Here is a 13,982-nt window from a genome sequence, read left to right as displayed (position 1 = left end):
TTTTAAAAATCCTTGATTTTTATCCACCATGGTAATGCCTGTATTTTTCAGTGACTTCCATTCTTTCCTGCCCATCTTTTTTTTCTCTTGTAAGATATTATATTGTAGTCCCTCTAAGAAAACCAATAAAATTGTATGACAAAAAATGGGCATGTGATATGGAAAGACAGAGAGTCAAAGCAAAAACTGAAGTAGGGTGTGTGCTACCCTGGGACAACACATGCAGATATTTGTAGGGCCTAGCTTGCTTCAAGAAAATACATAGCACAGATATGAATTATAGCATTGAGGAACAGGAACTTAGAGAAATCCCTTAACTAAATTTCAACTGTCGTTTTAATGTGTCAGAAAAACTGTCCTTTGAAACATCGGCTTCCCTATCTCCGCTCCAGGCTCTGTTGATGTCAGACATGTTCATAATGTAGCATAATGTATATGCTAATAGATATAAATGAGGGAGCAGAGAGGCGATCAAGATTTGAGAATATACATAATTATACTGATAAAACTTAAGGTGGGGCCTTCATTTGAACATAAGTCAGGAAATTCCAATGTAAAACTTAGTTCACCTCTTTAGAGGGTGAATGTTGGAACAGGAGTGATGGCAATTTTGGAAATGACTCTACTCTTACTGCTAGCGCTAGCCCTCCCAGTAGTTTACATGCCTGGTTATTACAATAAGGCACAGACATTGTCCACCCCTATGAATTAAAGAGAAATTTTCGAAAAGTTTTGTGCTAAAATTGTTTGACTTTTTTTATTATGATATGAAAATAATCCACAAATTGTACTTGAAGTTTCAAAGCTGTGTGAAACTTTTTTTCCAACCCTTATAGTAACTTAGAATCTGCCTCTTTTGTATGTGTTATTTCCTTAGCGATACTACATAGCTAGTTCACGACAAATCCGACGATTAGCTGGGGCATCACATTCTCCTGTGATCTCCCACTTCAGTGAAACTCTCTTAGGACTTTCTACAATCCGAGCATTTGGACACCAAGAAAGATTCATTAGACAAAACAAAGAGGTGGTGAATGAGAACTTGGTTTGCTTTTACAACAATGTTATCTCAAACAGGTACTGTATTAACTATCTAGAATTTATAGAAGTTATGCACAGTGGGCCAAATCCTGATCCTGTTTAGATCAGTGGCTAAAATAATAAGCTTTGATGGGAGCAGGCTCGTTAAGAGATTAAAATAATCCTAAAATGTGTGTAAGCACTGTAACTTGTTCACCACTCTTAGTGCTGGCTTCCTGGTTTGTATCTAAGCAATAGGGTATGTCATCATCTGTGTGCAAGAATCCAGTTAATTTATAGGAGATAGATATGCCTGCTCTGAGATGAGAATATTCTACAACAATGAAGTCTACTAACAGCTGCTGGAAGAGGAGAATTATAAACTGACTTACTTATGGAGTTGCTGTCTATTTATGTGGATTGGGGAGAAGTCTGGCCTAGCTGACAGAGCACTGGACTGTTCCAGCTCTGCCACTGGCCTATTGGGTAATCTTGGGCAAGTCACTTACCTGCTCTGTGCCTCAGTTTCCCCATCTGTAAAATGGAGATAATGATACTTACCTTCTTTGTGAAGCATGTTGATGAAAGGTGCTATAAGAGATAATTGTTGATATTTTACTGTATCAGTGTTCCATAATAAAATTTCTTTAGATAAGTCCTTTTTTTTTTTTTTTTTCCCCTGGCTACATTGACTACAGGTGGTTGGCTGTCAGGCTTGAGTTTTTAGGAAACCTGATGGTTTTCTTTGCTGCCTTGTTTGCAGTGCTGGCTGGAAATACAGTTAATTCCTCTACAGTGGGTTTATCCATATCATATGCACTGAATGTAAGTGATGGTATAGTTTTGATGCTTCTACAATATTTCATATGGAAGGCAAGAATGATTGGGGTAAAATTTAGTAGACCAAATTCTGCACAGTTACATCTGTGCAATTTTTAATCTCATGGATGTAACTGAGCAGAATGTACTCTCACTACTATGTGTTTTTCTTTGAATTTACACTAATTGTGGAAGTTTATGTATTATTAACAATTCAAATATTGATAGGTTTAAATGCAACAACAAAATATTGGAATATTGAAACAATTGTAAATGTTAAACTTACTACACTGCATGGCTTACTTTTAGTATTTTGCTAGCTTGGAGAAGGGAAGTAGTCTAGTCAATTGCACTCATGTTTTCAGATGCGTACTTTCTAGTTCTGGTGCACTAGCATAATGCTGAAGTATTTAGGTTGCCATCATTGCAAGGAGGAGGTTGGTTTAAAAATGAGTTTTGTATTGGTATTGAAGTATTTAATGGAAACATTTCTACTGGCCTATTTTATTAAAAAAGAAAAAAAAAGTAGCATAGTTGGGACCACATTTGACAAGCATGTCTCTTTTAATAAGGAGGGCTAGACCTATGTTGATTAATGGCTAGAGAGACAATAAACCCTAATGATTTAAAGAGTTTTAAAAACCCACGCATCCACAATATCTTGATAGTTTGGTCCTGTCACCTGTGTACTTTCCCGCTCTCTCTCACTCATCCTGTGGTCTAAAATTAGAATGTGTGTTCTTTGGGGTAAAGTACCATAGACATATATCACTATACCCATGAAGATGATACTGGCTACCGCAAGACTTTATACCTGCTAAGATCTGAATTCAGTGTTCTGTGATTTCCCTGCAACAGATTGCATCAGCACAGGAAAGGGTACGTCATTTCTTGTATGCTTTAACACCAAAACACAGGCATCTTAACTGGAGGATCACAGCTCTGAACTCAGGTCTTTGCAGATAGGTGTATTACAAACTAGCTTTCAATAATGTTAATATTTTTTATTTGTACTTTTAATCTTATACACATTTGGTTAAATGTGGGCTCTCAGTATAGCTGATTTTTTGTGTTTTGTTTTGTTTTGTTTTGTTTTTTGTTAAGAAGCCTTTAGGTTCATCATTAAATATTCCTACCTCAGAACAATAATTTAACCTAGGATGGCTAGTTTATTAACCCATTGTGTCACTGACCAGTTTTGTTAAAGTTTAATTTCTAGTTCTGATATATAATGTACAATGTCTTAGAACAGTTTAAAATAGACCAATTTTGTACTGCTGTAACTGAGCAGCCATCACATGGCAACTGTGAGAATTGACATATAAAATTAGTGTCCACTGCATTAACTTGCCAATACTGGACTAGGTAGCACTAGTACTTGCAAAAATAGCTTCTCAGTGCTTAAGGATAGAAGTGATTTGGCAGACACTCTGGACCCGATCCCTAGGTGCACTGCAGCTGCCTTTGTCACGCTGCTAAGATACTTGTGTAAGCGGCTCAGGGAGGATTGTCCCAGTGTAAAGGGAATACTGCAACAATATTCATACAACACAGGCTCATAAACCTACACTTCCCCTTTCTGCCAGGGTAACACAGAAGGGGAGCTTGGTTACTGGGGAAAAGGTGATAGCCAGGGTGCCCTGTACCCTACACTGATCCTGACCTAGTTTTTCTAACACAGCAAATGGTGGAAGAAGTGCTCGGAGTAGCACTGGGATAAATGCAGTGAAAGTGGAAGCTTAAAGCCAGCTTTGCATACCAACTCCTGACTTGTGCTCTGCATCTTCTGGAACTATCTAAGCAGCTGATATTGTGTTTTGATGCTGTTTCTTACTATCCATAATACATTTCTGAAATATATTATGCTGTTTACGAAGGCCAAACAATTTTAATACATTCTGTGAAATGAATCATAGAAATGTAGGGTTGAAGGGGGCCTCAAGAAGTCATTAAGTCAAGCCCACTATGCTGTGGCAGGACCAGGTAAACCTAGACCATCTCATGAATATATCTTATCTTTTTCAGATAACTCAAAGTCTGAATTTTTGGGTGCGTAAAGCATGTGAAATTGAAACTAATGGAGTTTCCATTGAAAGAGTTTGTGAATATGAAAAAATGGACAAAGAGGTGAGCATTTTAGAAGACTGAATATAAACTTAGTATTTGGATACTATTTCATATATATGTATAAGCTAGTGGCTAACTGATAAAAAGAAAATAAATTGAATGACTAATACAAATGGCGTCTTATAATTAATAATATATGTACATTCTCAAAGTGTGATACATTCATGAGCTAATGTATTTGACTTTCTCTTCATACTAATGGTCAGAACAGTTTTGTATTTTTAATGTTGACCAGTAAGTTTCTTGACATCAGACTTTGTGGTAGCTATTGTAGTTAGAAACAAATACATAAAATAAATCTTAAATCTCTAAGTCTCATCATGAACTACTATCTGAATTTGTCTGTGGGTATATCTATACTACAATCACGGAGTGTGATGACAGCTCAGGTAGATGAACCTGAGACAGTTTAGCTAGCTAGCTTGGCTACTGGAGCAGTGAAGTCACAGCAGCATGGACTTCAGTGCAGGGTAGTTGCCAGAGTAATTACCCAGGAGAGTTTGTACAGCCCATGAAGAAGCCATGCTGTCATGGCTTCACTGCTAATCCAGCTCTTTGGGTATGTCTACATGAGTTGCAATCACACCCCATGATTGAAATTCAGAAATATACAATGGTGCAACGATACATGGTATGTTCCATTCACTACAGAGCATGAGATATCTGCCATCATCAAAACCTTTGCTACTAGGCTGATACAAAAGTTGCAAGGTAGGAGTGGATATTTGATGAATTGCTGTAACTAGAGTAACAGTTGCCCATCACAATTCTAGGCTGGAGTGTTCCCCTCTGCTTCCATGAGAGGAGAACAAACCTGCTGAGATATAAGAAGGGCTGGCTTCACAGAATGTCCCTCTCCTCTCTGCTGTCGAAGCTCCTCTATGGTGGTTTCAATGGTTTGGGCTCCAGACTTCCAAGAGCCAGGGCAGCCATTCTCAAATACTGCTACTTCCCATAGTGGGCCAAATAAGCCGAAGTGATTCCTGACCTTAACTAGCATGGGTTCACTCCTGATATAGTCTGAACAGTGTGTCCTATGCATTTTTTTCAAAGTAAGTGGCATTGCAGACATGAATAAAGTTGTTAGAAAGGTGCAGGCTGTACTTGCTGAGAATAGTGAATGTATTACAAAGTATTAATAGCCAGGGCCTTGGAAGCCTGAGTCTCTTTCAAAACTCAGGCCTGTGAGTTGGTAGAATAATCAAGGTTGCTCTCTAAATGAGTATGTGCAATCTTTGTCTGAGTCTGGTTACTGAGGAGGATCATGCAATGCCTCTGCATTTGGTGAAGTATTTTTAATTAAAAATCCTGATGTCCAAGAAGTTGTCTGACTTCTCCGTGCATTGGACTGAGTCTGAGTCATTATCATGTGTTTATACTTGTATTTTTAAAACTATAAATGGGTTGCATAAAGTATTTTAAGTGGCTTGTAAAAATGTAAAACAGTGCACTAAAACAATGTTAATTTAATTTCAGGCCCCCTGGATAATGTCTAAAAGGCCCCCGATGGGATGGCCCAGTAAAGGGATAATAGAGTTCATTAATTACCAAGCTCGGTATAGAACAGGTCTTGATTTGGCCCTACAGGATGTCTCCTTCCGAACGCACAGTAAAGAGAAGGTATTGTACATAATATGAAATAATCAAAAATAGTTTAATTGGCCCCTTAACTTTCTACAGTCAATAGATTTCATGTATAAAAGCATAACTGAAGGAGTCCAAATTAGGATAATTCTTACTGGGTATGTAAATAATAAGCTATTAGAATTCGTGAAACTATTTTCTAAATGGTTGCGCAGCCAATGGGAAAAGTATATTTTAATCTAAGTTTTATTAATAGCAACATTAGATACTAGGGGACAGATGCTCATATGGTGTAAATTGATGTAGCTCAACTGACTTGAATAGGACTCCACTAATTTACAGAAGCCGAAGATCTGGACCAAGGTTTTTAAATGACAGACTTTAGTTTCAAGTTATAGTGTAGCTTGATTAGTAATGCCAATTAGAAACCAATCCTGTCAAGTGTTGAGTGCCTCACACGAAACTTATGCAGCCAGTTTTTTGGTAAAATGACTTTTAATAATCTTTTGCTCTCCATTTTAGGCGCATGAAAACAAATGTTTTCCAGCCATTTATTTTTCTTTTTTGTCTTTTATGTATGGTAAATTATTACTTATGTTTTTAATGAGGGCAGTATTAACACAGATCCTTTTATTTCTTGTTTGAGCACCAACCATAGTTAGGTTAGTCTATCTCCAGAAACAGTATGAACAAAGTCATGGGCCAAAGGAACTACTCGTGTGGTGAGCCAGTGGATCGCAATCTGGCCCTAAATTTCTGTGCTGCTGCAGTGCCAGCAGATGGGAATGTTAGCTTTTGAGTGGGTACCACAAAACACTTCTTTGGGAATTCCCTCCTACCCCAGAGAAAACTGGATAGTCAGGATCCTGATGATGATTCCCAACCAAAGCGTGAGAGAGTTAAGGAAAATCTGAGGTGGGACCTAAACCACTGGGCTATGGACAAAGGGACAGTGTTCTTTTATAACTCATGATATCTATCTACAGTGTTTAAAGTCACTAAAAAGAAATTGAAGGCATTATTTTACTAAACTTTCCATTATTAGTTTTTCTTTTAAAGCTAATATCTTGTTCCAGGTTGGAATTGTAGGAAGAACAGGAGCGGGTAAATCAACACTCACAAATTGCTTGTTTAGAATTATAGAGAGAGACGGAGGCAAAATAATTATAGATGGAATTGATATATCAACTATTGGACTACATGATCTACGTGGCAATCTTAACATTATTCCACAGGTAAAATCTGTTTCCGAATAGACACTTGTCTTTCATTCAAACATTAGCTATTGCATATCTGTGAAGAAATACTAAATCCCAAAGGCTGAAACTGTAACTATAAGAAAGGCCCCATTTTGTACCAATTCACCAGAGGAAAGATAAATCAGGATATTATTACTGGAATTATGGCTAATATTGAAAACTCCAAAGTTACTCATTAACAGGTATACCCCAAGAAAAGAGAGCTTTGGATGTAATCAAATAATAATAATGGTCATATTGCAAAATCAAAAGTAGCCTTATAGTAGGTGATTTCAATTGAATATTAAATCCCTGTCATGTAAAAGCACAAAACCAGATTCTTAAGAGGTTTAAGTTCCTAAAGATGCAGATAGACACATACTGGGATTTTCATTAGCACTTACCTGCTTTTGCCTGTCTGCCTCTTTAGGTGCCTAAATATCTTTAAAAAAACTGGCCCACAGTAACTACGGATATATTTATAGAAAGCTAGTAGATTTTTTTAAAAAACAAACAATGTTCTTTGCTAACTGTACACATTCTTCTTTTTTAATACATATTTTTGAATATGTATTTTCATTTACCAAAGACATAGACTAGACCACTCTCTCCCTCCCCTTTAGGCTTTGTGGTGTTAAAAAATTTGAGCATAGCTAGTTTTGCCTTTTCACTCAGATTTCAAATATTATAGTTTGCCTTTTAAAAAGTATTATTTCTAGAATACCTTCATTAAAATCCTAACATTCCTGTGAGTGTTTGTTGAAAAACATTGTTTTGTTTTTTAAGATTTGTGATGCGACTGCTTAGGCATTTTATATTATTTCTTAGGACCCCGTCTTGTTCTCTGGGACCCTTCAATCTAACTTGGATCCCTTTGGAAAATATTCTGATCATGAGCTGTGGGAGGCAGTGGAGTTGTGTGACTTAAAGAATTTTGTCCAGTCACTCCCAAAGAAACTCCTTCATGAGATTTCAGAAGGTGGTGAAAACCTCAGGTATAAAATTTTTAATATCTACTGGCTAGGGAGCTCTTCTGGTGTGCTAACTTGATTTTCCTTCAATACATTCTACGTGACAGTATTCTAATATTTTTCCATGTCACAAAAGTGACTCCCTCATTCTAAATAGAATTACTCTTGTAAAGCAATTTGTGGTCACTTAGCTAAATAGTAACTGGGTGAAATTTTATGGCCATGTTACACAAGAGGTCAGACCAGATGATCTGATGGTGTCTTCTGGCCTTAAAATCTATTATAGGTGTTTGAGAAATGAGCAAATAGTCCAAGGCAGGGAAAGGACTGCCACAAACAGAATCATTGAAATCAGAGAGAAAAGTAACAATATAAAAAGTAAGAAGAAAAAGAAAGGGAACAAAATATAACCAAGAGAACACTATCGTTTGCGCTATATTATATCTTCTATTATTTGCTTAGTGTAGTTAAGTAGCTGTTTAGTTTCTCTTTACAGTGCCTTGTTATTTCAGAGATATGCCAAGGAAGGTGACACTTTTTATAGGATAGAAAATTTCTGAGTGTAAGAGTCAGGCCATTGCAGTCTGCTAAAAATCTGAGAAATTTATATAAATGCTTGATAAGCTTTTAGCAGCAGAGTGGCAATCCAAAATTTAAAAAAGCAGAGCAGAAATGGAAAGTTAGTTAATAAATTGGACTGCATCTGCATCCAATGCATATGAAAAAAATGGGACATGCCACTTCCAAAGATAGCATAAAAGAGTTTTTAAAGCTCTCATCCTGAACCAACTCCCACCCTTGTAAAATACATAATTTAATAATCATCTGATGTGTATCAGTCTCTTTCAAACTTATCCCATGTCCAAATTAGGACATGAATATAATACTGGGTATTAAGTTAACGTGGAAACTGGATGCAAATATGCATCCATCTGGAAAATGGAACCAGGGATGTGCTCTAAAATAGATTGTAAGCATCTGGTTTTGCTAACAATTGAAAAATTATCCTACTCATTGCTTTCTCTCTACAAAATAACCTGATCAAGGTATTATCTAGCATTTATTGTGGGTGGGAACACAGCATTGCTTTCGCAAAGTTATTGAAATGACACCGTTTTCAAATGTGTTTAACAGTGTTGGGCAGAGGCAGCTTGTCTGTCTTGCCCGGGCTTTGCTACGGAAGACAAAAATTCTGATCTTAGATGAGGCAACAGCCTCTGTTGACATGGAAACCGATAACCTAGTGCAGTCCACCATCCGGAGGGAGTTTCACAACTGCACAGTATTAACTGTAGCCCACAGGTTGCATACTATCATGGATTCTGAAAGGTAAGTTTCAATATTGTTTTAAAAAACATGTGGTTTCATTTAGACATTGTCAAAGCTGATCTGGCTTGACACTTTCCTCATATAATCTATGGTACGATGAAATACATATATATTTATATTAGCAGTCGTTACTGACAGTAAACAGACTGATATTTGTGCTACAGTGTTTCTCCTATTCTAATTACTGAATTAATTTTTAACTCCATTTTATCCCAGTTGCAAACACAAGTTACTAGCAAGTCCATTTAATTTACCAGAGTAAGTTGATTGCACTCTAGAACTTAAGGTGACAAGGCAAAGTTTCATTTTCTAAAAACTTTTTTTGTGCAGGAGTTCACAGCTTCATGAATCTCTGAGTTATTTACTGCAAAGAGATTTTCCCATATTAAAGGAAATCTACCTAATCCACACCTTCATAGGGCTGGAAAGTATGGCTGAAAAAAATAGCTCAATTTTCCTCATCACCTTTTTGTTTCTGCATTGCAGAGTGCTTGTTCTGGGCTCTGGAAGAATTATAGAATTTGATACCCCACATAATTTATTACTTCAGCAAGGAGTTTTTTCGAAAATGGTCTCTGAGGCTGGGATAACACAAGATACAAATAATTCATGAACTTATTTTTGTGAAGACAAGAATGCTGGTTATTCTGAACTCCGAATGCAGGAAATGCTCCAGGGATGTGTGGTTAATTGTATCCTTGACATTATAAAATGATCACAAGTTTAGGGGAATTGGGTAGTTTTAACACTACAAACTTCTTACATGTGGTAGGATAAAAGCTGATGGTTGCTACTGATATGATCTGTATTGCACACTCTTCAACCTTCTTTAAAATATTTTATATACTTTTTCACTAGAACTACAAAATAATAAAGCTATGCTTTTCATAGCATACAGTGACTTTTGCTTTAATAAATGATCTGGAGACTACTTAAATGCTTGTGAGCCACACTACTTAACGCTCCAGAACCTTCAGCACTTATTTTGGTTGAATCAGTTTGTATGTTTTAAATTATTTAGAAAATAATGCTGATTTAACCAGTATCCTCTGTTATAAATAATGAGCTAGTGAAAATTCATTTGAGAATTGTCATTTTATGAACATAAGGGGTTCAGTGCTGACTTCAATCTGTACATGAATATTTTTAAAATTCTTTAGGGGTATATTTGGTAGATATTTTTAAATGGCCTTTGAAAACGCTAAAATAAATGACAAGTTAAACGATTAGTACTTATTTTTGTCCACCTAACTGAGCATTCTCAAGTCAAATTGTGACAGAATTCTTAAAAGGAAAATCCCTCTGGGAAATCTTCATTTTATATTTAAAGCACATTTGTACAAGCTATTCTTGTGCTAGTAGTGGCAATAGAACCCTCTTTTCATATTTAATGGGAATGCTGACAATGCATATTCTTCTGTATATAAAGGACTGTAAGTTATGGTTCTAATTTGGTGCCTTGTTTTGTGGTTAAACTGGGTGAAAAGATACAGGGAAGAGAAGAAAGTTTCCATAAGAATATACAATGCGTACTAAAGAATACCCAAGAAAAAAATGAAATGGTGTTTTGCACTAATTCAAACATTCATGGAGCAGATACAGTTCTGCTTTGAGAAGTCATTTTACTTCCCCCATAAGAACCTATGCACGCATTTGAGGTATCTAAGCTGTGGAAGCAGGTTACCTGTATCTTATTATGTACCATCTCCTACATGCCTTATTCTCTTGAGAGGCACACAGGTGGAGCTAGAGCATGTTGGTGTTCACTAGTCCAACACCAAACTAGCTTCTATCCAAAACTGTACTCTTTAAGGTCTATAGTACCACCCGAGGAACAACTTTTACAGAGTTCCTTGATTTTTCTCCTGGGCCTGATTAGGCGTTGGGCCCCAGCCCAGCTTCATTACTATAGCATAAATGCTGTAGGAGGTCAAGTAGGCACTGAACACTCTGCCTCCTGGTAGTCAAATTGAGGTGGGCACCCTGTCACAGCAGCCGTACAAGGAATAGCAGAGGAGAGTGATCAGTACTTCCCATTGGAGATCCACCAGTAGAGCAGCCATTCTGGTCAAGTTGGCAGAGTCATCAGCTTCATTGTTTTGGTGGTAGCTTGGGCCTCTCCCAGGAAAAAAGGGTAAGTGAAGGACCCAGGCATTACCTGCTACTTTTAATTTATCTCAAAGGTACAATATTGTCCCTGACAATAATAGACAGCTGTATATAATACAGTTCCCTAAAATATACTAATACACTAGAGCTTGCACCAAACTATTAGATAGGATAGAGTAGCTATGGTGAAGCTAAATTAATTTTGGCAGAGATTAGACTTCATGCTGAAGCCTTTGCCTTCTCTATGAGGTGAACGATTCTGCTTTTAAAATAGATTTTTTTTGTGACATTGTCAACTGACTATAATCTCAGAATTAAGCTTCTTCAAAAGATCTATGTTGTGCACCAGCCTTCTGTTTTACGTATGAACAATCAGGCTATTTGTATGTAAAACATCATTGATGGTGTTGACATAATTCAATCCAGCTGCTTCTACAAGCTGTAGGCCCAATTCACTGCTGGCACAAAAGGGTGCACCTTCATTCACCTGAATTTAGTCCTGAGTTCTATTAAGACAACTACCAGAATCTGGCCTATTTGGTATTTAGAAACTTGAATGAAACCAGGGAGGGAAGAGGCCTTTAGTTCCTTTCTTGGTAGTGCCTTTTTAAAAAATAAAAATAAACATACAAACTTCTGTTTAAACACAGGTGTTCATAATTGCCCACTTCTGCAGCACACACTTGCATTTAACTTCTCAGGGAAGTTAATATTAACACAAGGCAATTGTTTCTATAGAATTTATCTTCCTTCTAAAGAAGCTACATACTTAAATGAACCAGGTGGAAAGAATTATTTTTAAACTCAAGTGATGCTAGTTTGCAAGAGCATGTTCAGAGATGTTTGATCAAACAATAAGATGGAAAATATTGCAGTGAGAAATAATGAAGTCTGGAAGTGATGTACAAGTACCATTCTTCTCTAAAGCTAAGGACTTAGGGACGAAGTGGAACATTACCTATTTTCTCAGGGTTACTAAGAGGTGTACAGCCACTACAAGGTACAAGGTTTATTTCCCTTGAAAATATCATGTCAGTGTTAACATTCCTTAAAGACAGACTGAACAATTTTGAAAAAAAAAAAGTTTGTCCTTTTTGTCTTTTGTAGCAATAAATCACAAGTAAGAGATGTTGCTTAACAAGACCCCAGGGAGCAGAGGACAGAAAAAGGTAGTCCATTGCTGGAGGAAGGCAATGTAGTAGAAAAACTATCACGTGTGAGTCTCATAACAATAAGATACCCCCCACCCTAATATTTATTTTAGAAAAGACCTTGACTGAGGAAGGGGAAGGATATGATGCTGTAGCTGGCACTCTCTCCTGTAGAGAGAGAGCCAGCCATCATTGATACAAGGTAAGGTCAGCTGTGCTGAAAGGGAACTGCCCTCTGTCTGGAATGCCCTGCAGTGTGTCTTTTCTGAAGGACATTTAATATTTTTGCTTTCCTTCCTCTCCCTTATGCTGAACAAGAGCAGAGTATTTACCATGGGCAGGCTTCTCTCTGATGGTCACCAAATGCTGATGGAGGGCTTTGACAAAGAGAAAAGCTTACCTTGAGGCTAAGGGACTGGAGTTAGAAGTTATATGTTTTAGTGCTTGCTCTACCAAACTTTTCATTAGTAAGTTTGAGAAACTCAGTTTCTCTCTGTGTCTTCATTTCCTCATCTGTGAGATGAGAATACTCTGTCTTACAAGATGAGTGACTACATTCATGTGTCTCAGAAATGCTCATATGCTACCACAGAAGAGCCAAACACATCAGATTCTCCTAGTTTGGGACATCAGTTGCATTTATGAAAAGGGGTTAATGAGACTAACTTAAGAGTGATAACTGTCTCATTATGTCAGGTTTCAGAGTAGCAGCCATGTTAGTCTGTATCCACAAAAAGAAAAAGGAGGACTTGTGGCACCTTAGAGACTAACAAATTTATTTGAGCATAAGCTTTCGTGAGCTACAGCTCACTTCATCCCATGTAGCTCATGAAAGCTTATGCTCAAATAAATTTGTTAGTCTCTAAGGTGCCACAAGTCCTCCTTTTTCTTTTTGTCTCATTATGTATTACCTAACATCTATGGTTAAGCATCTCTGCCTCCAACCTGTCAGGCTTTTTGTGTTGTACTGCCCCACCCTCCCACAAAACAATCTTGGCTCCAGCGCAGATAGACTATGAATCATTTCAGTGTAAGTGCTGCAATGCACAGCAGCAATAGATGGTTACTGCTTAGAGAAAAGGAACACTTGCATTTTCTATAGGAAGTGGAGCTGCAAACAACATTCAGCCAACTACCAGCACTGAACCTTGTCCAGACTATTTCCATGTGTACCCACAGCTTTGTTTAATAATAATAATAAAAAAAAAACTGGTGCAAACTATTCATTTCTCATTGGCCTGTGAAAATGTGGCAACAAGCATTATATGCAATTGATACCATGTAAAAACCTGGATCTTTAATGATATATACACTGTTAATTTTGGTTTTAAACCCCGTTTACTTCTGCCAAATTATTGAAATCTGTAACTTAAAGGGCCATTTTGTTTTGGTAATAGGACAAGGTAACCTCCATCGTGTGTCAGATTCTTGTTCCTTGGTACCAAGAAAAGGTGGGAAATCACAGAGGCGGGAAACTAGGTTTGCCCAGCAACAGCTCCCTATAAAAGTGTGTGAGGGGAGGAGCTAGGCACACACTTGGTCTCTGGAGCTTTCAAGTGGTCAGAGGTTCAAGTGTCCAGCTCTCTCGCACTGCACTACCATCTTGGCAGTAGCTATTGGCCTGCAATAGCTAT

General features: G+C 37.3%; 1 protein-coding gene across 4 annotated transcripts in view; it reads left to right on the top strand.

Annotated features, from left to right (window-relative positions):
• Positions 1 to 10,320, top strand: part of LOC102935239 (multidrug resistance-associated protein 1) — a 54,026-nt gene extending 43,706 nt beyond the window's left edge. For 3 of the 4 annotated variants that reach the window (XM_027825214.3, XM_027825216.3, XM_043538353.1), the window contains 8 exons: positions 878 to 1,077; positions 1,719 to 1,845; positions 3,865 to 3,966; positions 5,443 to 5,586; positions 6,627 to 6,785; positions 7,617 to 7,783; positions 8,894 to 9,088; positions 9,575 to 10,320. In XM_027825214.3, the coding sequence (XP_027681015.2) occupies positions 878 to 1,077; positions 1,719 to 1,845; positions 3,865 to 3,966; positions 5,443 to 5,586; positions 6,627 to 6,785; positions 7,617 to 7,783; positions 8,894 to 9,088; positions 9,575 to 9,701 (1,221 nt within the window). In that variant the 3' untranslated portion in view covers positions 9,702 to 10,320. Of the gene's footprint in view, positions 1 to 877; positions 1,078 to 1,718; positions 1,846 to 3,864; positions 3,967 to 4,739; positions 5,019 to 5,442; positions 5,587 to 6,626; positions 6,786 to 7,616; positions 7,784 to 8,893; positions 9,089 to 9,574 lie in introns of those variants that run through there. The other variant, XR_006287989.1, reaches the window with a different exon arrangement.
• The last annotated feature ends 3,662 nt before the right edge of the window (positions 10,321 to 13,982 follow it).

Source organism: Chelonia mydas, chromosome 1 (assembly GCF_015237465.2).
Source record: "Chelonia mydas isolate rCheMyd1 chromosome 1, rCheMyd1.pri.v2, whole genome shotgun sequence".
NCBI lineage: Eukaryota > Metazoa > Chordata > Testudines > Cheloniidae > Chelonia > Chelonia mydas.
Note: the sequence above shows the minus strand (reverse complement) of the source record. Positions and strands in the feature narration are given on the sequence as shown.